This window comes from Syngnathus leptorhynchus, chromosome 17 (assembly GCF_054491065.1).
Source record: "Syngnathus leptorhynchus isolate UIUO chromosome 17, UIUO_Slep, whole genome shotgun sequence".
NCBI lineage: Eukaryota > Metazoa > Chordata > Actinopteri > Syngnathiformes > Syngnathidae > Syngnathus > Syngnathus leptorhynchus.
The window spans coordinates 8,690,763-8,715,122 of record NC_141211.1 but is presented as its reverse complement, the minus strand read 5'-3'; the positions used below and the strand labels follow the sequence as shown (position 1 = coordinate 8,715,122).

The 24,360-nt window shown below is 44.0% G+C and overlaps 3 protein-coding genes across 23 annotated transcripts in view; 1 reads left to right on the top strand and 2 right to left on the bottom strand.

Annotated features, from left to right (window-relative positions):
- Positions 1-403: 403 nt before the first annotated feature.
- zw10 (zw10 kinetochore protein) lies at positions 404-9,287 on the bottom strand. 3 transcript variants are annotated; one of them, XM_085935047.1, is made up of 16 exons: positions 8,492-9,272; positions 7,785-7,919; positions 7,617-7,718; positions 7,157-7,234; positions 6,882-7,041; positions 4,755-4,895; positions 3,317-3,514; positions 3,074-3,210; positions 2,824-3,009; positions 2,448-2,668; positions 2,284-2,355; positions 1,809-1,978; positions 1,313-1,443; positions 1,031-1,162; positions 692-894; positions 404-580 (listed from the first exon to the last, which is right to left on the bottom strand). In XM_085935047.1, the coding sequence occupies exons 1-16, from the start codon at positions 8,594-8,596 to the stop codon at positions 460-462; spliced, it is 2,292 nt and encodes a 763-aa protein (XP_085791173.1). In that variant the 5' UTR covers positions 8,597-9,272; the 3' UTR covers positions 404-459. The 3 variants fall into 3 exon arrangements, with proteins under 3 accessions (XP_085791173.1, XP_085791174.1, XP_085791175.1); XM_085935048.1 differs by having other exon boundaries at positions 2,824-3,006; positions 8,492-9,269; XM_085935049.1 differs by lacking the exon at positions 404-580 and having other exon boundaries at positions 722-894; positions 1,195-1,443; positions 8,492-9,287.
- mks1 (MKS transition zone complex subunit 1) lies at positions 8,797-12,680 on the top strand. Of its 4 annotated transcripts, none has more exons than XM_085935054.1 (18): positions 8,797-9,136; positions 9,341-9,462; positions 9,545-9,597; positions 9,669-9,836; positions 9,912-9,991; positions 10,079-10,207; positions 10,316-10,420; positions 10,486-10,621; positions 10,699-10,755; positions 10,959-11,001; positions 11,075-11,137; positions 11,214-11,284; positions 11,358-11,427; positions 11,501-11,608; positions 11,863-11,996; positions 12,075-12,157; positions 12,228-12,325; positions 12,421-12,680. In XM_085935054.1, exons 1-18 carry the CDS (start codon positions 9,060-9,062, stop codon positions 12,510-12,512), a joined length of 1,689 nt encoding a protein of 562 aa, XP_085791180.1. In that variant the 5' UTR covers positions 8,797-9,059; the 3' UTR covers positions 12,513-12,680. The 4 variants fall into 4 exon arrangements, with proteins under 4 accessions (XP_085791180.1, XP_085791178.1, XP_085791179.1 ...); XM_085935052.1 differs by having other exon boundaries at positions 9,912-10,009; XM_085935053.1 differs by having other exon boundaries at positions 9,909-9,991.
- Positions 12,681-14,141: 1,461 nt separating this feature from the next.
- LOC147043623 (RNA-binding protein Musashi homolog 2) overlaps positions 14,142-24,360 on the bottom strand; it is a 160,488-nt gene continuing 150,269 nt past the window's right edge. For 7 of the 16 annotated variants that reach the window (XM_085935481.1, XM_085935484.1, XM_085935482.1 and 4 more), the window contains 3 exons: positions 23,299-23,453; positions 14,705-14,808; positions 14,142-14,550 (listed from right to left, as the gene is read on the bottom strand). In XM_085935481.1, coding sequence (XP_085791607.1) covers positions 14,355-14,550; positions 14,705-14,808; positions 23,299-23,453 — 455 coding nt within the window. In that variant the 3' untranslated portion in view covers positions 14,142-14,354. Of the gene's footprint in view, positions 14,551-14,704; positions 14,809-15,579; positions 19,943-19,995; positions 20,509-23,298; positions 23,454-24,360 lie in introns of those variants that run through there. The other 9 variants (XM_085935487.1, XM_085935494.1, XM_085935493.1 and 6 more) reach the window with 6 other exon arrangements.

The window sequence follows — 24,360 nt, the reverse complement described above, 5'->3', positions numbered from 1 at the left end:
TTAGATCAAACTTTAGTCAGTTCTGATCATTTAATAGGATAGTTTGAGAAACGTGATTGTTTACAGAGGGCTCATTGGTTATTGGTTAGTGGATGCATATCGCAACCCTAGTCAACCGCAGTTTGTTGCAGTATAGCTTCTATTTTATGCGCCTTATAATCCGGTGCGCCTTATATATGGACAAAGTTTTAAAATGGGCCGTTCATTGAAGGTGCGCCTTATAATCCGGTGCGCCTTTTGGTGCGGAAAATACGGTAATATATATATAATACGGTCAAATTGTGCATCACAATTTATTTTCTTGTAAGGCCCAGTTTAGCCCTCCACCTTAAAAATGGCCTCTCTTCGGTGCACAATGTTGCTGCTTCGTGTGTAAACATGAGACAGAGAAGGGAAACAAATGTGAAATTCCCAAAGATGTATTTGGGTCTCATTGGTTCTGGTTTCCTCCCCACAGCTTTATTGGATTTTGGTCATAGCCAGGGCTCTTCTCTCTGTGTTCTGGAACAAGGCTCGGATTAAACTCCTCACCTCCGTGCTCGTGAACTCCAATGCCAAAGGGCCTTTAGCGTCTGCCCACCTGAGGAAAGGAATCACACACACAGATTGCGGTGAGCCACAGTCAGACAATTTTTCCACAAGGTGTGGTGCGCTTTCATGACTGGTTTGATGAGCTTCCTCAAATCGTTACCTGTCGACAATCTCCTGGAGGTTGGCGCACAGCACAACAACCAGCTCCTTGAAGGTGCTCCACTTTTTTACATAAAGGGGGACCTCCTCCTGATACTTCTTGTTCTTGTGCTCGTCAGTCAGTGGTACAAAGACCAACGCGCCCTCCTTGATGACCATCTGGCACAGGGTGTGCAAATGCTCACCGTCCTTTGAAGAAATATCCTGGAGTCGGAGAAAAATTGCCCAATATTTTCTCTCGGCTCTCAAATGGTTTAAAGCCTGTCCAAATGTGCATTGTTTGACAATAATATGCCTACACCAGCATAATGTCCAAGTCGTGGCTGAACCAACAACTGACCTCCAGCATCATGATCTTGGCAATCATTTCCGCAACGGTGGTGTTGAGGAGGTTGCCCATGGCTTTGCAGTAGATGCCGACCGGCAGGACATCTTGCCACACAGTCCCCAGCTGCTTTAACTGATGGATCACCTACAAACAAACAAACAAACAAACAAACAAACAAACAAACAAACAAACAAACAAACAAACAAACAAACAAACAAACAAACGGGTGGACAGCGTGTGGTCACACTGGCGAGAGGCCTGACAAAGTCTGGAACCCGGCAAAAGTTGGCCTACCTGCCTCACAGCCTTGCTGGCTGCCGCGTAGTTGTCGGCGTCATCCAGGTTGCAGAAGTTTCGAGCAGTGGAGATCCGCTCCAGCAGCTCTGCCCTCTGGATGTTCAGCTGCGTAAGAAAGCACTGAGCGCCTGGAGAACACGGAAAGTGGCTGTCAGAACGCAGGTGGGCAAAGGCCACGTTTGAATTTAAAAGCAGCTCATTAGAGCTCGAGCTTTGTGATTATTGAACTACAAAAGACAGACTTTTCTCACTCTCGTCGCTAAAACAAGTGGCGGTTACGTCAGGGGAAGTGGTTGCCACAATTTTTGAGTAGACTACCTCAGAGAAGTGTTTTAGGGCCATCACTTTTCTATTGAACTCTAGTCACAAGACAAAGAAGAAAAAAAACAATCTTGCAAGCCGTCAGTTACCTCCGACATCCACCCTGGTAACAAAGCGAGATACATTTTTAAGTGGAGCTCGGCGTCTGGTTGAAACGCCAAGACAGTGGTACCTAATTTCCTAAATCCTGGCACCATGTCGACAAAGGTGGTTATGCCCTCGCTGAGGGGCTGCGGCAAGTGCGGTCTAAAATGGTGACCCAGGGTGAGGAGGTGGTGGGCCAGGTACATGCAGTTGTTGTGCTGGATGGCAGCCAGGTGAGGGAACTTGAGAAGGTTCTCCCTGGGAAAAAGAAAATAGCAGAGTTGTGCGATATAGACCAAAACGTGGACCCCGATACAAGATCATTTTACATGCCGATATAGGCTAGCATTTTTCCTTGAAATGACATTCACTTAATTGACATTTTCTGATAATGTTACTTAAAAAATCCTCAACATATACAATCCAACTTTATCTTGCACAATAGACGTCTTCTAATCATACAGAATTCTGTCATGTACATCATCATCATCATCATTGTACAACTCCTAAAGGTGATTCCTTTCAAGTAGTGTGAAATGTGAGGTGCGAGCAATCAAACTTACTTGTGATATGTGGGCACAACATCATGGAAGAGCTGGAAGATGTTTCGGACAGTGAAGAAAAGTTGGGACGCGCTGTGGAGGAAAAAAAACAAGGGTCACTGGAACCTTTTGAATTGCAAACATTTGGAATTGAAATGGCACAAGAAGAGAACTTTGGCGGGCACCATTGCGTGGAGCTTCCAACAGCCTCGCCCAGCGTGTCAACAGCCAGCTGCATCAGCTGCTGCACCGACTCGCTGATGCAACATGGCGGCAGGCGCACTGACAGCCGACCGGCGTTCTCCAGAGTGCAGGCGCCCTCCTCGCTCGGTGCTTCCCTCTTCACTCGCGGCAACGAGTCTGGAACGGGCAGCTCGGCGAGACGTGGCTCGGAGTCTGCTGTGACCTTTGTGGACAAATGAAACAGGTTCATGCATCCACGCATCCATACGTCTTTTGGCTCCAAAGGAAGTCTTTTCTATCTATGGTGACCTCAATCGTTCCTCAATAGAGCTAGGCTAGGCTTCGCGGAACCCGGTCCGAGGACTCCAGATTTCCCACCTTGACGGTGTTGTGCATTTTGGCCGTCATGAGTTGACGTGCCGCCACCATGACATCCTTGCACTTCTTGCTGGCAAAGTGGCAGTTGACGTCTCTGGCATATTTGAGCAGATCTGTCGACTCATCCCGCAGAAACTCCATCTCCTTCAGAGCCTTCTCAAACTCCTCCGTCTCCTTGATAACCTGCTGTCACAAATGCGGGCTGGTCTCGTGACGGGTTGCTGGCTCGCTCCCCCAAGACAGTGCGTACAATGTTGTATTTTTCCAGCTGGCTGCTGTCGGTAGGGATGGAGTAGAGCAGGCACTCGTGGATGATGCAGCGCGAAAGCTCCTCCCAAATCAGCTTGCCCAAGATAGTAGACAGCTTTTGATCATCTATCGTCAGGTCTGGCGATAAACAAAAGAGGTTGAGCAGAAGGGCACGTTCAGATGTGGCTCTGGATAGGTCGAGCCCGACTGCGAGCCGCACCGGTTCTTCCTGAGCGTGACTTACTGAGTAGGTTGGAGTAAAGGGTCCTGAGCACCAGGAGCAACTTGCAGTAGACCTGCGACGGAGCGCTGCGCTCCTTGTGAGAGTCCTGCAGTCGCTCGAAGGTCAGAACGATACCCTTTCCCTGCTGCTCGGACACCAACACCGACAGGCACGGGTGCAGCACCACCGGCTTCAACATGTTCTTCAAAAGCACCTGACCTGGAAGGCAGAACAGCAAGGAGTTCCGGAAGGGTCATGCCCAACACCTGCCGCTGACCATCGACGGTGCTGTGGTGGAGAGAGTGAGCAGCACCAGATTCCTGGGGGTGCACATCAGTGAGGACCTCTCCTGGACCACCAACGCTGCGTCGCTGGCAAAGAAAGCTCAGCGCCGCCTGTACTTTCTGCGGAAACTCAGGCGAGCAAGTGCTCCTCCTGCCATCATGACCACATTCTACCGGGGCACCATTGAGAGCGTCCTCTCCAGTTGTATCGCTGTGTGGGGTGGTGGCTGCACTGAATACAACATGAAGGCTCTGCAGCGCATAGTGAACACTGCTAGTAAGATCATTGGGGCTTCACTCCCCTCCCTGAAGGACATTTACACCTCCCGTCTCTCCCGCAAGGCGATCGCGATTGTGTGTGATGTGAGTCACCCCGCTCACTCTTTGTTTGATCTTCTGCCCTCTGGGAAGAGGTACAGATGCCTGCGCTCCCGCACCACCAGACTCGCCAACAGCTTCATACTCCAAGCTGTCAGGATCCTGAATTCTCTCCCCCCTCCACTGCATAACGTCCTGTTCTTTTGCGCTATATTCTGGCTGTCTGCTGTATGCACGCTTGCTCCATTTTGCTTCTCTTATTTATTTATCTATCTATTTATTTATTTATTTATTTATTGTTTATTTATTGGGTTATTTGCTTATTACTTATTCATCGCTTTTGTCTATTTGTTTTTACTCTTTGTGCTATTTGCTGTATGTGTTGTGTAATGTGTCTAGTCACCGTGGGACGGTGGGAAACGTCATTTCGATCTCTTTGTGTGTCTTAATGTGAAGAAATTGACAATAAAGCTGACTTTGACTTTGGCAGCGCTGGGCCACAGGCTCCCATCTTGGAGATCAGGTGGCAAATCAAGCAGTCCACTTTGTCCTTGTCTTTGTCTTTCATTGTCTTGTGGGCACTTTATTTCAGCTGTGCTTGTTGTTAAAGTGCCATCAAGGAGACTTGAGTTGAGGTGAGCATGTTGGATGCACAGATTAGTATTAGGTTCTGATAATGTCTCTAACTGGAGACCACTTTTGTTGTTTGACAAGAAGCCAAATACCAAGATATAGAGTGCTAAGTTAGCTTTCTACGTTAACGTGCTCAATGGAATTTCTTTGGGATGCAAACTGGTGGTTGACCTTTGAAGTATAAAGTACGTCAAAGGGCGAGTGGATGTGTTGTTGACTCTTACTGAAAAGTTTGATCTTGTGCTGAAGGTCTCCTTGGATGGCCAACGCTCGCAGCACAGCAGGCGGTTCCGGTCGCTCGTCCTCTTCGGAAGGAAAGCATAAGCACAGCTCCACCTTCGGGAAGAAGTCCACGCCTGCGGGGTCTGTTGGTACAAGTCCTTTTTGATTGCCGGACCACAATCAAAAAACATTGCATAACAATCTACGGAGTGAAGCTACGGAACAGCCTGAGCACGGAAATGAAACAATGTCCAACAATCAACCCATTTAAAAATGAATACATTATTGATGATTATATCATTGATTATTATTGATTACTCTGATTATTGCATTTTTGCACATGGTATTATTGTTCTGATTATTGTGCATTATTACATAAGTGTAGTAATGTGTGTGGTATATAATTATGGTATACAGTGGAGCCTCGTACCGGACAAGTACCGTAATTTTCGGACTATATGTTTTTGTCATAGTTTGGGTGGGGGGCGACTTATACTCAGGAGCGACTTATGTGATTTTTTTCACAAGTTTTCAAAATTCAAAAATCCGCGATGTAGTGAAACCGCGATAAACGAACCGCGAGGTAGCAAGGGATTACTGTCATTTGAACTGCAAGTGACGTCACCCGTGCCGCGCGGCGGTTGTTTACATAAAAGGCAAAGGATTCGATCACGGGATGACGAAGGGCACCATCATTAGTGGCTTTGTTTGTGTGACACGGAGGACGAAGAGTTTGAAGGATTTAATGACTTGGAGTGACACAGAAGGTTTGAAAAACTATTATGGCTTTTACGCACGCCCGGTCCATCTCGACGGGAGCTCTCTTTCACCTCCGTGGATGGAAGTCGGGGGCCGGCGCTCGGCCGGGTGGCTGTCCGGGGACGGTGGATGGGGCTCGGACATGGCTTTTACGCACGCCCGGTCCTATTTATGGAGCTCTCTTCCACCTCCGTGGCTGGAAGTTCAGTAGAAGTTGGCTCGTTGAACTCTTGTTTTATTAAATAAAGAGCTGTTTACCAAACCCAAGTCTATCCTTCTACTTTGTTAACGCTACAATAACGTTATATAATAGATCTCTGCAGCGCACGCGCGGGGTTGTTGACATAAAGAACGAGGAATTTGATCGATGGATTTAATGATTTGGAGTGACACAGACGGTTCGATAATACAGTTATATAAACCCACGTCTTTACTGGTACTTTGTTAACGCTACAAACATAGTTATGTACTAGATCTCTGCAGCGCACGCGCGGCGTTGTTGACAGAAAGGATGAGGAATTTGATCGAAACACAGATGGTTTGAAAATATTGTTGTAATATGATAGTTATTTGAAATATACTTTATATATCGTTATATGGGTCTGTGGAATAATTCGGAATGCAACTTACAACGGGTCCAACGTTAGCATATGCGGCGCATACGCGGCATTGTTTACATAAAGCACGATCGATGAATTTAATGAATTGGAGTGACACAGATGGTTTGATAAACGTGTTATTTATGTAATACTTACTGGAATAACTCTGAATGTTACGTCAGGCCCATTCTCAGCTCCTTGTGTGTGTATATGTCACATTCGCATACCGTATCGTTTAGCCTGTTGTTGCTGGTTCATATCTGTTTATGGTGTTGGATTTTGACAAATAAATTTGCCCCAAAAGTGCGACTTATACTCCGGTGCGACTTATATATGGTTTTTTTTCACTTTATTGTGCATTTTATGGCTGGTGCGACTTATACTCCGGAGCGATTTATAGTCCTAAAATTACGGTACACAGATATAGAAAAATCTGTATTATGAATAGATAAAAGAGATAGGGGGTCGGATTTGAAAAGTTCTTTAACTTCTTCCTACTCCTTTTTGAGTTGTTCTAATTGTTGTTAAGTTATTTACGACTTGCTTGGAACATTTTGTTATTCTCCTGTTTTCTTTTTCCTTTTATATTTCACTGATATATTTTTCTGTTTTTAAGCTCGAAATAAAATTGATCAATAAAAAATCAATCAATCAATCATTCACTGAACCGTAGTCACGGTCGGAAGGTTTGTTTTAAGTGCTCTATAAATAATGTTGAGTTGTTGAGCGCTAAATAGCGATGCAACGTATGTGTTTGCATTTCTTTCTCACCCTTTAAGGGGGGCAAGTTCCAGATGACGAGGCGCTTCCATTCGTCCCCGAGACGATACACCAGGTTTTCCCTCTGCACTGTCAACTCTGAGCTGAGCGCGCTAATCAGCGGGAGCTCCATCGCCTTCCAGCTTTTGAGAGACTCCACGCTCGTCTTCGCCTGGGAGAAACGCGAATGGCGTTGACGAGTGATTCTCATGTGGCAGGCAATCACAGTGCGCATGTGCACTTAATTGAGTGAATAGTGTCTTGAGTTTTATGTCAGTATTACATACCCTTTGCAGCTGGAGAGCGGCATCAACATACTGCTTCTTCTGAAGGCCTTTGTTGAATTCCTCCATCGCGTTGTCATACTGAGTGACGGAGACATTACGAGAGACAGTAACGAGTGGATTATGTGCTCAATCGTGGGCCGGTGGCCGGTCTGTTTTCTCTCGTACTTGTTCTCATTCTTATTGTGTGCGAGATGGCGCTTCTCCCAGCTAACTGGGTTGAAACCCGGCTGCACCCTGGGACTACGAATGGCCTCAATGAAAGTGAGACGGGGCCACGTTAGCCTTTACTCATCGTAGGCAATCAACAATATCGACATGTTTTACGTGACGCGTATTTTTCAAGGTGAATGCCTCCATCGCTACGTAAGCTAGTTCCACTACCAGAAGCAGTGCGCTTTGTCTTTCGGATTTGTGTTGGAGTCATATGTTTAAGAATACTCGACTAAATGTTGTTACGTACGTGTTTCAGGTGTCCCAGCATGGTGATGATGATTGTGTTTTTCTCCAGCTGCTGCTTCAACTTGGTATACTCAGCCACAGATGCATGGAGATTTTGTTGAACCTGTTATTACCAACAATGACAATGTTGCAGTCTTTTTTTATTCCTTTAACCCCGTGTTATACATACCTCTGTCTCAATAAATCTTTTGAGGGTGTCCATCTCTTTGGAGACCTCGTCAACCTGCACCATTAGGTCCTCAGACGCATGTAGACTTGGCAGGAAGTCACTATATCGACTGTTTATAATGCCACATATCTCGGCCTGGAAAATGGCGAAGAGAAAAAAAACAATGTGATAAAATGACACCAGAATTCTTTAGGCACATCTGACTTTTATTTATTGTGACGTCGGTTGTCTCACTGGGTCCAAATACAGTGGTACCGTTTGAATCTATCTAAAGCGTTCAGGTCACGTTTAAGAAAGCTTCACATGGGAAACTTAAACGTGAACTAAACATTTGAATTGGATAAACAGCTTTGTGTGCGTGTACAGTTCCCATGGCACGATTTGCACCAGTCTATCAACACATAACGTCCGAAATTTTTCACTGGGGTTTATCCACATCGCAGCAACGATTGTAGAAATTAATCATGTTCATAAAGCGAACATTGAAGAAGAAACAGTAGTTTCATGTAACGGCACCATGTAAATTGAACAAAGTAAACAAACTTCAAATTTTTCTAAGCAAATAACATTAGCTCATCGTTGTGCTGGAAAAAAACACACCATATATAATGGGTACGTCACACTATTTATAGCCAGACTGGACGACGTTAAAACTTTCAGAAACTTACCATCACGTTAGCTAATGCTATGCTAGCGTGGCGCTTTACCTTCGTATCCTCTATCTTGCGCGACATTTTGATGATTTTACCGGACAGGTCCTCTTTCTCTAGTTTCCCAGAGCTGGCGAGGACTTCGGCGACAAACGACGCCATTCTGTAGTGCAAGTTTATGTGGTTATTTTTCTACGTATATATAGATATTTTTTCTATCACCAAATCCATAACATGTCAGCACAGCGAGCGCAAGACGTTTGGATTGGCCAGTGGCCACTCGGCGAGGCAATAGCAAAAGCCCCGCCCTTTCCTTCTTCGTTTTGTTTACCATCCAATAGGTGGCGGTGTTAATTCTGACGTGGAGTTAGGCAAAACGGAAGTTTTCTCGTCTCTATGACTACATCTGGCTGGTTTCGTGCGCATTTACCATCGCTGTTTATCTTTTAAAATTTTTTTTTTTTTATTGTTCGCCATCATTTTGGGAGAGAAACAGAGCTCTTTAGCTTAATTAAAGAGGCAACATGTAGGAAAGAAATCACACAGTTATGTCGCTTGTCTGCTAGTGAAGTAAATTTGGATAGCAACATGGTGCTAATGTTTACGCGCTAGTAAGCAATCCGTCATGTCTGAATGGTGCAACAGTGACACCGGAGAGGCTGTCTACCGGTCTCTGGATGCCATCAAAAACCTACGGATAAGGTTTGAAAAGTTAATTGGTGTAGTTTGCTATTGTGGCTTGTATTATTCGGATCAGCGGCAGCATGTTTGCCTACTACTCAAGATACATTTAGGGACCTTGGGGTGAAGTTTCACGATGTGAAATGGTTTAGAGAAGGTCAAATAAGGCTTACCTGTAAAAAGTAGTAATACATTTTAGGTTCATATATGTATGTCCAATTAAAGGGTATCCTTAAAGAGGGTGACCACCACAGCGACTCTTTCCCAACAACTCCAGCGGCAAGTTCTGTCCCAGCAGGATGCAGGAGTCATCGAACTGGTGCCCCTCACATCGCAAGTCCAGCCTGGTGAGAGAACTCTAATGGTGTACATGGCGGCCACAGAATTCCACGAAGGGTCAACGTCCCAACATGTTGTTTCTGTGACCAGGCGATAACGCGGAAGACATCGTCGTTGGCTGGCAGGAGAAGCTTTTCAGTCAGGTACTGTAAGAACTCCCATCACGACAGCTGAGTGGTTATTGAGTGTCTCTGACAAACGCGATTGCCTCCAGTATGAAATGGAGCTGTTCCAAAACGAGGCTGCGTGTCAGAGCCCGCTGGACCGGCAGTACCACAAAGAGGTCACGGCCCTGACACAGACCGAGGGCCGGCAAAACCGCAGAATTTTCACCTACACGGATTATGATCGCTACACCAACTGTCAGCCGCTGCAGCAGCTGGTGGGAGATCATATACTTTTTTCGAGTGCTCTTAGACTCTTAAAAATACTTTGTTTCCTCTCACATTGAAAGCAGCAAGACAGCCATTTGCTCAACACCACCAAGACCAAACCCACCTTCCTGGCCGAAAGGATGGCAACTGTGCGGCAGCGAAGGCAGGACAGGCGAACCACGTGTGTGTGAAGCGTGAAGCGTCGCCAAGAACGTGACTCTGGTGCAAAGATTATGTTGTTTTCTCACAGGGATGCTAGTTTCCCCAAGTCCAAGATCATCAACTGGGAGCCCAGCGATGAGTTCAAGAAGAACAGCCATGAAGTGAACAGTGTCATGCAGACAATGCACGTCATGGGAGATCTGGGTCCTCCTGGAAGGTAAGACCGGCCCCCATCAATCAGCTGTGACCGAGTGTCATTTCCGCTATGTTGCTTTGTTTTTAAGTCAGAAGTCATTCATGCTCTCTTTGTGTATTCTTCGCTCAGGTTGGGTCTGAAGGAGAATGAATTTTTACTGTTGACCGTCAAAACAAACGGCAACGGGACCGTTGTCGTGAAACCCGACTTCAATGAAGGCAAAGAGCCCTACAGGCAAGTTTACCCAAGACGCGTAAAGCGTACTGTGCGACATTTACGGTTCAAATGCGTGTTTGCAGGATAGCAACTGCTGGGAGCAACAAAGAAATCTGGCATCTCATCATCGAGAACGCGTCGGCAAGCATGAAGTCTGAGGAGAAGAAACGAGAGGAGCACTTGTACCGAGATGTGTGTAGCCATTTTGGGGGCCATGAGGTGACTTCAAAAGACGGCAGTTGCGTGGGATGTTTGATGACATGAACAAGCTCACTTTGCTCCTTTTGACTATGTAGCTGCATTCCAGGCGCACAGAGTTTCCAAATAGCCTCGTTGGACAGGACTTTGAAATGGTAAATCGTTTGTCTTTTTTTTTTTTTTCTTTTGCCGACTCTGTGATAGATTTGTATGATCAAAAGAGATCCAATGTTATGAGGCCCAGTCAAGGAACAAGAGCGGAGCGTTTGCTGCTCGGAAAAAAAGTGCTCTGGTCCATTGGGCTCAATCTGTTGAACGACGATGAAAGCTTCTGACGTTGAATCGTGTTTTCTCGTAGCCTCCTCCGGGTGTTCTGCGCTACTTTCTGAACGGCGAGATAGGTAAGGAAGCCTCAACTCGGTGTTGACTCTTGCTGTGTGCGCGAGGACATTAACATATCTGGTGTGTGTCCAGTCTCCGCCGAGGGCTTTGAGTATGATCATTTGTATGTCCACTTCATAACGGAGCTGCCAAACAGTAAGTGGCCATCGCTTTTCGCACCGACATCACGACACAAGGCCTCGTAAATAACTGCGCCGGTCTCGTGAGCTAGACTGGTCAAGCTCGCCGACGCAGTCCCACTCGGGAGTCACTCACGCCTCTCGGACCAAATCACTGGGGAAGGTTGGTTCGTATGTCCGCCGGTCGACGGATTTGGGCACAGTAGCGTTGACGTTTGCGTGACTTGTGCCAACAGGACAATGTGGCGTACTTCTGGTACCCTTTCACCTTGGAGGCTTTCTGCACCAGCAAGGAAGAGCACGAGGGTTAGCGCTGCGGCACATTAGCACCGCCAGCTTTCACGACAAACCGACTCCTTGCCATTTGCTGTTGTTGTAGAATCGGGTCCCCGGTGGCCAGTGTTGTATTTCAAGGTTCTCTCACTGGACTCCTGGTGGCGATATCGAACTGAAGGCTACGGCTACCTGCTCTTTCCCTCCACGCCCGGTATGTCGCTGCCAAACGTGACAACTCGATAGGGAGGCAGACAGCTGACGACGTTATAGTAGATTGATAATATCAAAGTCCTATCCCATCTATTGCTTCTCCTCGTGCACTTTATTGGCAGGCGGCAAAGCTGCTGGACACTGCCGGCAACCCACGTTCTATTAAGAGTCGCGTGTGAATGTTGCAACGGTGGCAGAGACGAGCCCGCCGCCAAAAACACGTGTACGCCGAGTTCAAGTGTGTGTAATTTGTAGGACAGCACACGCTGACGCGTCACACATGGAGACCCCTTCAGATGGGCACGGCCTCGGCCCTGAGGCGCTTCTTTATCGGAGGTTCCCCGGAACTGGAGGACCTGAGCTACGTGAGGGTACCGAGTCATTTTAAGGTAAACCGCAAGATGTCTGCACAAATCAGGACCGGGTGTGCATGTCGCAACGTCCTTTGTTTCCTCCTCTGACGACAGGGCGACAGGCTCAGTCGCTTTGGATTTTGTACACAAACCTCGGGGAGTGTGACTTTTCGTCTTCACTGCATTCAGCAGTCGAGGTAATTGCTTAGCTTACAGATTTGTAATGGAAACTTGTCTTCATCGGTTTGCCACGTTGGTCTGTCACAGGGCTTTTGCCAATTCCACTGCAGCAAGTAGAAGGTGGCAGAACACTTTTGACCAGGCCCAAGGATTTCATCACCGTGATACTCTCTTAAGCACCATGGGTAAGCCGAAGACTCTTCTCAGTGGAACTGGACTAATATGTTATCACAATCTATGACTACATTTTGATGACGTGGCTGCTCTTTGACTCTGCCAGAGGCGTTTCAACGAGCCAGAAAGAAAATGCAAGAAGTTAGAGAAAGTCTTCCCGTGGACTTCATCGCCTCTGTCTCTCGAATCCAAATATGATCGGCTGAGGAGTGAATATTATTTTCCATTCATAAGTAAGATAGGGCTGTAATGTTAAACTGAGAAAGTCATACAATACAGTACTGGATGTGTTGCAATGTTAACCTTTTTGTTCTGTTTTGGATGTGTAAAATTTGACAAAGGATGATTAAAAAACATTTGACTTCATGTTGGTTGGAATTTAATTTTGGGCTCAGCCTTGTTTGGATTTCTAGAGGTATTTCACATTCCAATTGATCGGTTGTTGGAATGAAAAATTTCAGTGTTTCTAATATTCATAGTATGGACTTGATGGATTTATTCATATCTGAGTAGGAAATAAATCTATATGGTAAAACAGACATAAGCCACAATGGGGCAAAATATCTGTGTCAGGCGGCCTAAAGATGGGGCAAAATGGACTGCAAAGAAAAGGGACATTTTTATTTTGAATATTTTTGACATTCTCCGAAGTGAAATCAGTATCCGATAACTACAAAAGACACGGACTGGACCGAGTCAACATTGTGCTTGGACACATTGTTTGCTGCCTGGTGCTTGGTGGGCTTGCATGGGGGAAGTGTCAATGTGTGTGTGTGATTCACTTTGTGTGATATGGGCCATTGACTGTCTTTGCATAGCTCGATAACAGCAATGAGGTTTTTTTCTTCCCTACAGAATATGTGCACTGATTGTGTTTCAGAAATTGTGCATACATTTATCTGTCAATGTGGAGGAAAGGGCGGCACAGCTATTCATTGGACAAACATGAGCAAATTGTTTTGTGTTGTGGTGTAAGGATTGATAAGGCCGTGTACTGTATGAAACACACACAAACACATTACCACTTCAACAATGCCATGTCCATTATTGCTTTGCTGTGTGGTTGAATTCTAGCTCGTGTCGTGAGGGATGCCGCGGTTGACCTTGAGTGTGTCCTTGTTTGAAAAAATGAGACTGCATCTCCGCTGTGTATTTTACACCAGCAGATATTGTAAAAATGACCTCACACAAATGACCTTCTATTTGATAGAAGCAACGTAAAGTTTTATGCAATGCTCACGTACAATTTTTGCTTTTGAGGATGAACGGAGGTCACCTGACTTGAGGTGATTCTTTCAGCCAGGTTGCATATTAGCTAGAATTTCTGTTACCTAACCAATATCTCAAGGCGACCCCCGTACAACATTATTCCAAAGATTCTATAACAAGCAATGGAATGTTCTCACTTTCTAAAGTTGATGAAGTGAATGAACAGCATTTGTTTGTGTTGCCCCCCCCATACCTTTACTTTTTTTATGAGAAGCGGTATGCGTGTGACGATTGGCACAAGGTCATGTGGTTAATGCACATTTGAGTTGTCATGGACTCTTAAGTGGTTTTTAATCAGCAATTATTAGCAAATGGAGTGGCTGTGCGTGCGCCGCTGAGAGAGTGCCAATCAATGTCACGTCAATTTGCATGGCGGCCTCCGCATTAGAGGTGCATTCTGGGAGGCAGCCGCCACCTGAGTGTCTCATCGCGCACACACACACACACACACACACACACACACACACACACACACACACACACACACACACACACACACACACACACACACACACACGCCCCCCCCCCCCCCCCCCCCACGGAGGCAAGCAGCCACGGACTCCATTACACGGCCCTGTCAAAAAAATGTTCTGCTGCCGATGAGGAACAACCATTACAGGCCTGGGAGGAGAGATAATTTTGTGATTCACATAAAATCAAGTCCATTGAACGTTGCTCAGTATATATAGGAATTCCTACAACGGCGTCTTTCCCAGTCATTTTTAAGGCATCAGCGTGATGATTTAGGATGATGTCCCGTCATTTTCATCGTTACCTGTAATTGCCAATTAAGCATGCTGGCATCTCTGACCAGCTTTTAATGACCTTTAATAAATGCTGAGGCACGTGTGTCTTGTAATCATGAATATGCATAGCCAGAGCGTCCGAAGCATACCTTTGACACTCTTGGGGGGTGGAAAGGCGGGTGGACCGTCTCTTCGTGACACCTCTGCTGAACTGCGTCACCCTGGAGAAAATTCAAAACGGCTTGCACACATTTAAAAAAAAAAGCAAAAGCAAATAAAAGACTTAAAAATAGATTGTACTAAGTTCATTTTGTTTCCTTTGTCAATCACTTTTTGGTTCTTTTATCACAAACAAGGTATTTTCGGTTGTATTACCTTCTGTCCTCCAGGGGTCTAGAAATGCCTCCGTTTGGCTGATCGATCAGCTTGTCAGGATGACTGATGGTGTTAGCATCTTTAAAAGTGATGATATATTGCATCTACACGAGAGGGAACGTAATGTGAAGAATGATGATAAACTTTGAATTTCAACCTTTATTAACTTCAACTCTCTACAGCCATTTCGTCAGTGAACCTTAGCTGATATTGATGCTCGCGCGCGATACTGCTCATGAGAAAAACAACTAGCGGTTGATTGGCTTCTTTTCCCGAGTGCATACCTAGCACCGAGTAAGGCCGCCCGCCGCTAGGGGGAAGCAGAACTACGCAGCATCACTTATTGGGACTGCGCTCACAATAACTTTGAATATGACGCCTTTCAACGCTATTTACCTCTGTGAATAGACGTAATGTGTATGAGTGATTCAGTGTGGTTTCAAACATGAATTCTAATTGAAAAAATGATCCGTGGCAAATTTACAGGAGCTATTTATGAAACAAAACAAAACGAAAAGTAATATAACAATTCAGTTTATTGTATTTATTTTCCAGACAGACACATCAATTTCTGGACCACAGTAGAGGATGGAAACCTTTCACAGACATTTTTTTTGGTCAATATTATTATTTGAAAATACAAATATAAAATTAGACTTTCCACATTTGATATGTGAGAGACCCCCATCCATCCATCCATCCATCCACCCACCCACCCACCCATCCATCCATCCATCCATCCATCCATCCATCCATCCATCCATCCATCCATCCATCCATCCATCCATCCATCCATCCATCCATCCATCCATCCATCCATCCATCCATCCATCCATCCATCCATCCATCCATCCATCCATCCATCCATCCATCCATCCATCCATCCATCCATCCATCCATCCATCCACCCACCCACCCATCCATCCATCCATCCATCCATCCATTATTATTTTCCATATATTTTACAACGGGGCTTTAGCAAGCCTATATGGTAACCTGAAAGATGCTTTCAGATCAGGTCAGTCGAGTCTGTCTCTCGCCATAAAAAGTCGGTTAACGGAATAAGAAAACAAAAAAAGAGGGGCAAGTGTTAGGAATGGCTCAAGAGCAATGCAAAAAAACATCCCACGTCTTACGATGCATCTGGGATGGTCTCCAACTATGGCATAATGACTGAATGGGACGGTCCATGAGATATATCTATTGCATGGGAGGTGGTGATGCTTTCAACTGGAAATTGACTAACTGCTTTTCTTTTCTGCCACCTTGAAAGCTTCCGTGTTGAGTGTGAATCGATGTGTTAAGTCCAAAAAAGAAGACAAATAACATTGTGGCCACTGTGCCAGCCCACTCTTATATAAAATAGCTTAGAAATCAGGACAGCTTCGTCAATCATTTTCTGGGATGGCCATGATGGAGAACATTCAAGAGCGAAATTGAGTGGACACAGAGCTGCTGCTGTGTGTCCAGCAGACAAGATGACAGAAAAGTCAGCACTAAGTGAAGTGTGGCCATTGCCTAGCACTTGCCTCGAGATTCAAGTTTCAATGGATACGATAGTACACAAACGTCAACACCTTCCAGGTGGACTTTTTTTTTTTTTTTTTCTTAAACCCAGTCCCCCCCTCCCCTCTCCCTGAACGGAGAAGCTAAGTTGACTAAAATGAGTAACATTCATCAGCTGCAAAGCGCTGTCAGTTTGCGATCAAATGAAATGAGAGCCACACAGCCATGCTACCTTAAAGTCCAAGCTACTGCATCACAACACTAGAGGCCATTGGTGGCAAAGAAAGTTCAAGTTTTTGTTCTGTTCAGGTGGCTTCGTTCTTACGTGGTGCTAATAATATCAAATCAAAACTATACGGTGACATATAAATTAAGGCGAAGGAACACTTTCTTTTACCCTGTTGGATAGAAGGCTTTGAAATAGCACAGAGGTGTTAAGTCTTGATTTTGTTTGTTATTATAATCGCTCTATCTCTTTTTTAAATGAATGTTTCACATGTTTAAAGTTAACACGAATGCTTGCGATAGGATCAATTCCGGTAGGAAAACACCATCTCCTTCATTGTTTCTATGATGGAATAAAAAACAAACAAACAAACAGACTAGTAACGATTGAGTGGTTAAATTCTCGGGCATATGTTTTCATTCTATTCCAATTAATTCATTTGAAATGAAATCTCTGCATGAATCAGCCTTGATGTAACATACAAAGTAGAAATGACTGACTACCATTTGAATGTCTACACGATGATAGCAGGTGTCCCTCTGGCAAAGCAAAGTAAAGCAAAAAATACACATTTTGAATATCTAGCGTTAGCATTTAAGGTAGTATGGCACACCCCTTTAAAAAACATTCAAGGGTGGGATATCCAAATAATGCTTGTGTATACTTCCACCTCCCAGCAAGTGTTTCTCTTTATCCGCGTCCTTCCACGAGAGCTTTGGTTCGCTGAAACCACGCGAAAGGTGACGCCAACAGAAGAAAGAGTAGAAGAACTAAAAGGTCCAAGTGTGAAGACTAACATGGTCGCCGAGACAAAGGTCTGGTGTATATCTTGACTGGTCCTACGTCTACCACAGTCACTACATCTATCATCTTACTGAGTTCTATAGAGAACATCTACTGTACTTAGAGGAGGAGGCCAAGGAAGGGAACGGGAGAGGAGAGGTAGAGCGGAGGGAGAACAACAATGAAGCACTAGACTGGGAGCAAAGACAGCACTGCGTTTTACAAGTTATTTCTTTACACACCCATGAAATACATGAATGAAGAACAAACAAAAGATCTTCCGAGGATGGAAAGAGAGAAAAAACAATGGATGCACAGTACATTTTAATAGTATAGTACAATTATTATTCATATAGAAACCACAACAAAATTGAACTAGAAATCAGCAAAGAAACATCTTTGTTTTCTTTGTTCTTTTTTTTTTTTTTTTTTTTTTTGGTCGTTTTGTATTTTCTTTTACATTGTGAACATTACAAGTTTTTTTTTTCCTCCTTTAAATTATTACTTGATCACAACTCCATCCCATTGACTTTAAAAGTATCCAGCATATTTCTTAACCTGTTTTTTTGGAAATGCAACATCGACAAAATAAAAACATTACAAAATCATTATGGAGCAGAATGCACACCTTCCGCTCTGCCGGATGACCTTGAAATAACTGACGACACTCCCGGAGCGCAACATTATTATTATTATTATTATTATCATCGAAATGTTTGTGGTTTGATAGCGAATAATTCAGTGTATGACCCAGAATACGTTCAGATGAGTCATGGGTCTAATAAAAGCAAAGCAAAGCAAAGCAAAGCAAAGGTCAAACATGTCAACTACTATTTAGCGAGCTGTTAAGTCACCTGGCAATTCAAAGGGGTTTGTCTATTTCAGAATACACAAATCCAAGAATCCTTCACGGTCATTCCAAAGCCTTTTAAAAAGCCAACATGTGCATGTGCAAATAGGAAATGATGGCCTGTACTTCACTACTCACAGTGCAATGATTTCGTCTTCTCGCTCGCTCGCTCGCTCGCTCTCCTTTTCTTTTTCTTTCTTTAAATAGATTTATTTAAGTCATTCAGTGTTTTCATTTACGTGACAATAAATTAAACCTGCCTGGAAATCCACAACAGAATTCACAAGGCTGAGGTATGGTACCAAAATCCTTTCCTAATTCATTCCAAAAAACTAAAAACAAAGCGGGCTCGCTCGTTCACGGAGCCCATACATTGTTCCCAAAAGAATTTGGGAAGGCGCAGGATGATACAAACAAGAAAAAACTGAGAAGAGTACAAAAGTGTCCGCATATGCACAAAATGCAATCTAAAAGTACAGTGTGCTTTGGATTAAAATATATTTTTTTCTTCCCTCTCCTCATCTTAACACTTTAACAAAAGATACCAATTCGGATCTTTTTTTTTTGCTGTATTTCTTCTTTTTTTATGTTTTTTATTTCATAAAACTTGACTGACTGAACATACCACTTGTATTTTTGCTGGTTTGACACTTTGTAAAACAATTCAGCTTTGACTATTTACAGAGAGCAACAAGTGTGTGTTGATCTCAGGGTTGTCACCGTCTTTCAGCAGGGAAAAAAGTATTCTTATAATAATAATAACAACAATCAGAATCATAAGTGTTTACACGTTTTTCTTCTATTCACACGCTCTAACATGTTCTTTGACACACCATCACAAAAATATGCTATTCTCTCACTGAGTTGGTTATATGCAGTGAATGGAATAATATGTACAGCTACATTTCTTTTTCGCAAGTTTGAATTCACAATGTTGTTATATGAAATTTGTTATAGCATATATATATATATATTTATATCATATTTATATATTTCTAAACAACAAAAACAACACTTATAAAAAAAGGACCATAAAAATATTGGAGTCCTCTTTGTATTGCCCAAAAACAGGTCATCATGGTTAACAATGAGACGTCACAAGAAATAAAAGCGCTACTAAGATTTATTACTTTGATACCCTCGTATCCGATTTGCGCAGAAATGGATTTTTTTCAAATCTAGTAAAAATTTGCACAGCGACTCTCTTGTTTTTTGTGTGTGTGTGTGTGAATTGAGCCTGAATGCTTCATTTCTCCTTCAGGCTACCAAAGATGAAGACATTACAAGCTGATTTATTATTTCTTTTTACGCCACGTCGCCCGCACTTTCAAAGGCAGAAAAAGAGAACAGAAAATGACACAAAAGTCGTGTGGAACTAAACTGACAGAGCAACCCAAGCACAGGAAATAGGCGGGTGAAAGAGATGTGAAACATCAAACCAAACCAGGCGCTGACGTTATAGAAGGTTTGGAATATAGTACAGCAGTTGTTCTTTTTCCGAGATGACTGAACAGTTTCTTTTCTTCGTTATATGGTTACCACTTGTTCGTTCGTTCGTTTAGCCTGTCCGCTGTGTCTCAGTAGCGCCACCTGCACACAAAGCCAATTAGAAACTTGGTCCCTCCCGTCTTTCCTGGGCCGGCAGACAAACTCTGCTGGGGAAAGGAGAGCACGACGAGAGAGAGCAGCAGTCAATGCGGTGCCGACGCGTGACGAGGAAAAAGGCATGGAAGCAAATTTAAAGACCACGCTGACGGTCAACAGGCCTTCATGCAGAATGACGTGTGGACATGCAGTAAATACGGACATTAACTGTACTTTGAAGGGTGCTTAGTCTATTTTGGTGATGGAAGGCCAAGGTGAGATGAAGGCTCTGTCGTTGAAAAGCAGAGCTGAGATTCAAAAACTGCTTACAAAAATGCTCACAATGGGATGAAGAAAGTAAGCTGGCAGAGCTGCAGTGCAGTGTGAGTGTCTGACTCATGAAGCCACACGGTCAACCTCTAACAAAAAATAAATAAATAAATAAATAAAAGATTACAAAAGAAGACTTTCTTTTGAGACATTATGTGTTTTATACTGTAGATTTAGTCAATTAAAATGCAGTGAAATGTAGTCAACTAAGACCAGGCTGAAACAATTTAGGTGACTCAAGTCAAAACATTTTCGGTAATCAACTTCGACTAAAACGAAATGAAAACTTGCTGTCCAAATGTCGAGAAAACGGCTTTCAAAACTTGGTGCCACTGTGGCCGCTGAGTCACGCTCAGGCTTGACTTGCAGTTCTGCTCTGTGGAGGACGACTGATGCGATGGATGTGTAGTGTGGAGAAGACTGATAAAATGCACAGGAAATAAAATGCAATACCTTTGAGGAGATGGCAAGCAGGCCACCTGTTCAATGGTATCCATTTGTAAAAGCTGTCGCAATCAAGGGGCCCTAAAAGTGTACAGTTAGTGTGCTGGTCAGTATACATTTTAAGGAAACAAAAGTGAGTCATTTGACACCTTCAAGTTTTCATACTATACTATATTATTATGATATCGGTGGAAGTAGATACTCTCTCAAATCAAGCACATTCCAACAGCACCATCTCAGACATTGAGTAAAGATACTACTCGTCGATACAAAAACACACACGACGAATGATTGGATACGAGCGCATGGCGAGATCATAAACATCCCATAATGAGATCCCGGTGCCGCTCGGCGAATCAGGCTAGCGTCAGAGTGGCTGCTGACAGGTTGGTGGAAATCACAAGCAAAGAAAGAAGCGGCCCTTTCAGCTGTGATTAACCGCTGTTATCGCCTCAATCAGCTAATTGCATTCTAATTGTCTTGCATAGAAAAACAGTTCAAATAATTACGGCTTCTTTGCAGGCGCTATTTTGATAGAGGCTAAAGGGATGAATAAAAGCAGCGGAGCGTGACTCTGAAGTCGTGTGCGACGCTGATGACGAGACTCCATCAGTGTTCTGCTTTGCCGCCTGATTGTGATGAGATGATTGAATAACACTGGCATATTGGGATAATCCGCCAGGGAGGCTGGAATCTTTACTTCCGTTGTGTTTGCTAACAGAAATGCTAAAAAGCACAAGATGTAATCATACAACGGATTAAAAAAAAAAAGAAGTCATCGGAATGGTAATGATTATCTTGAAATGAGTAGGATATCACCATTGCCATGGCAACCCAAGATCACCTACTCAGGGATTTGGAATATTGACGGATGACAACATCCGTAGTGCATAAACGTTTGTGAATGATCCATCCATCCATCCATCCATCCATCCATCCATCCATCCATCCATCCATCCATCCATCCATCCATCCATCCATCCATCCATCCATCCATCCATCCATCCATCCATCCATCCATCCATCCATCCATCCATCCATCCATCCATCCATCCATCCATCCATCCATCCATCCATCCATCTATCCATCGCTAATTTTCACGCGTTAAATACGTAGTAGCCACCGAAGCAACAATCAATACAAGCGCTTCATTTCCGTTGGCTACTGGTAGGTAAATCTGCCTTGAAAAGAAGCCAGCCTGATCTTTCCTAACAAATATTTGATTGATGCCACCTGATTATGACTGATAGCCAGTGGAAGTTTTGCTTTGCTTTCAGCTTCTGGATACCATAAAACAATTATTTGTGTTTGTTTGAATGCAAATCAGGTGACACAAAGCCATACATACATGCCATACATACATGCCTTCACATTCTACTCAGTTGAATGTTGTATACGTACTATCAAGTTTGCTTCACTCTGTAGGATTAATGGGCTCTTCATTATGCCAACTCAATCCATATGATCATTACTTTTTATTTCCACAAAGTACGTGTTATTTGCACAGCCTGTTCAGTTGAATTGTGTAGAACTATTCAGAACATGCCCGAACAAGCTGAATGCCGGTCCAGCCGTGCTTCACCATTCTAGGGCCATGAAATCCAGATGAAATATTCAGTGAGGTCCAAGAGAAGAGAAGCGCCAAGCAAACAAATAGTTTCGTTGTACTCAGTTCATTTTGTTTTTACTTGTCAATCACTTCACTGGTTCTTTTATCTCAAACAGGTTTGAAGTGATAAACAAATAGTTTGCTGAGCCAGCCAGGTCCGGACAGGAGTGTAGCAGCAATAATGTAAGAGCCTCTTTAACACAGAAATGGTGACAGACTACTTTGACCAGTTGTGTAAATGTTATTATTAATTATCAAGGACAAAAGAATTGTCAGGTATTTATTTTGGGAATTTCTCAGGCTAAATATTGAATAGAAATTCAGATTATTGGTCTAAAAGTGGTTGTGCAGTTGGCTAATGAGCAGTCTTGGATATACTCTGGCTCATCCAGTCAGTTGGGATAGGCAACAGCTCACCAGAGACTCTAATGAAAGAAACTCTTTCAAAAGCGGACTTAAAACTCACTTCTTTAATTTGGCATTTCTGTAATTCCTGTTTTTATATCCTGGTTGTCTTCCAGTTGTTTTATACTTGTCCTTGCTTTTTATTCTTGTTTTTACTTGCCATGTAGCACTTTGAGATTCCTCCGAATATAAAGTGCGTTATAAATATAATTTATTATTATTATTATTATTAATGATGACAAGCACTATAAATAATGGATGGATGGATGGATGGATGGATGGATGGATGGATGGATGTTGAAAAGTGATTTTTGGCTAACCAAAATATAGTCACCTCAAGGGAGCTAGGATTTTTTCATCAGGGGCCATGGGTTACCAAAGTTATCTCAGGGGTGCAATTTCAAAGCTGCCAGTTGCCCCGGCCGCCCGGCCGCCCGCCCGCCCGCCCGCCCCCTTTCTAGCTCCACTAGTGCTTCAGGGAGAAAATTCAGGGCCAAAGTCATCTATCGACATTGTCATCAAGCTTTCTTTGTGATCACCACCTCCAACAGCCCTGCTCTTCTTACATTTCCGAGTTGACGCAGCAAGCAAGCGGTTGACCGGGCAAATTGTGTCAAAGAGCGGCAATTAGTGGACACTGATGCAGATGAAAACTGTTTGTGCCTTACATACATTTATTTTGTTCCTAAAATCATCCCGATGTGCACACACGTTACGGAATTGTCACCTGGGTGAGAATAGGTCACAAAATGTCTTCAAAAACAAATGGTGCCTCAGTGATGTAACAGACACAATACATTGTGAATGCAACGCACAACAAGGTTCAGCCGGACATAAACGAAGGCCGACTACTCACGGTGATGCTGGGGCCGAACCCGGAACCGGGCTGAGGGCTGGCGGCGCTGATGTAGTTGCCCACAGCCGAATCCTGGCTGCTGGGTCCGTAAAGGTCGGCCACAGGCCCTGGACTGTTAGTGCCGTGGAAACCTCCGGGCCTTGACGGGTTGGCGCCTGCATGCAAACAACAACGTCAGAATCGGAGGAGATCAGAATAACCATCGTGACCAGCTGCCAGCTACTTGCGTTCCATTAAACCAATAGAACTCATTATTGGATTCATGAGAAACACATGAGCGCCAACTGGTGCCTGATTTTCTGATTTGGTTCAACTGATGTCAAAAGAATACACTAAATCCAGTATGACATTCTATTCATGTGAACGTAACATGCTGTCTTGTCATCCATAACATGCACAACACAAAGCAGGCACGATGCTAGAGACTCCCAGCGTGCTTAGCAACTTCAATATGGTTGCTGTGTAAAATGCTGACATGCATAATGGGTAGGAAGACTTGTCAACAAGGACAGTGACGCACCGTTGGATAGTTTGCTTTCCCCATTCGAGCGGCAGAGTTTATTCCCTCTCTGTTTGATTGTACAACCTGATCACGACGAGTACCGACTACAAAAACGGGGCCATTACTTCTGAAAACACTTTGAGCTGTGTGTCAACTTGTCAGTCCTCAGCAGTAACTTCACGGCTAAAACGTGCGTGAGACAAGAGATAGAAGGCATCGGGGGAAATATAAAAGCTTGACCCGCGTTCATTTGCGGCTCCAAACTCAGGGGATGGAAAAAGAAACACTGTACACGACTTACCACCTTTGCCCTGCAAGTAAGAGCGAGTCAGACTAATGAAACGGCTTTCGACAATCCAGGCGAATACTAAAGGCTTATAACAGCGGGACTATGGGGAGAGAGGAAAATGTGAATCTCTTCACAGCAATCTGGTCTGGTGTCAGCTCCAACATGCCCCTTTGTCTGGCCCTCATTCTTAGATGGCAAAAAACTGCTTTCCCATAATAAAAAAAAAAACCTGAAAACGCTTGATCTCATACTCAGAAACTCAATGGAATCT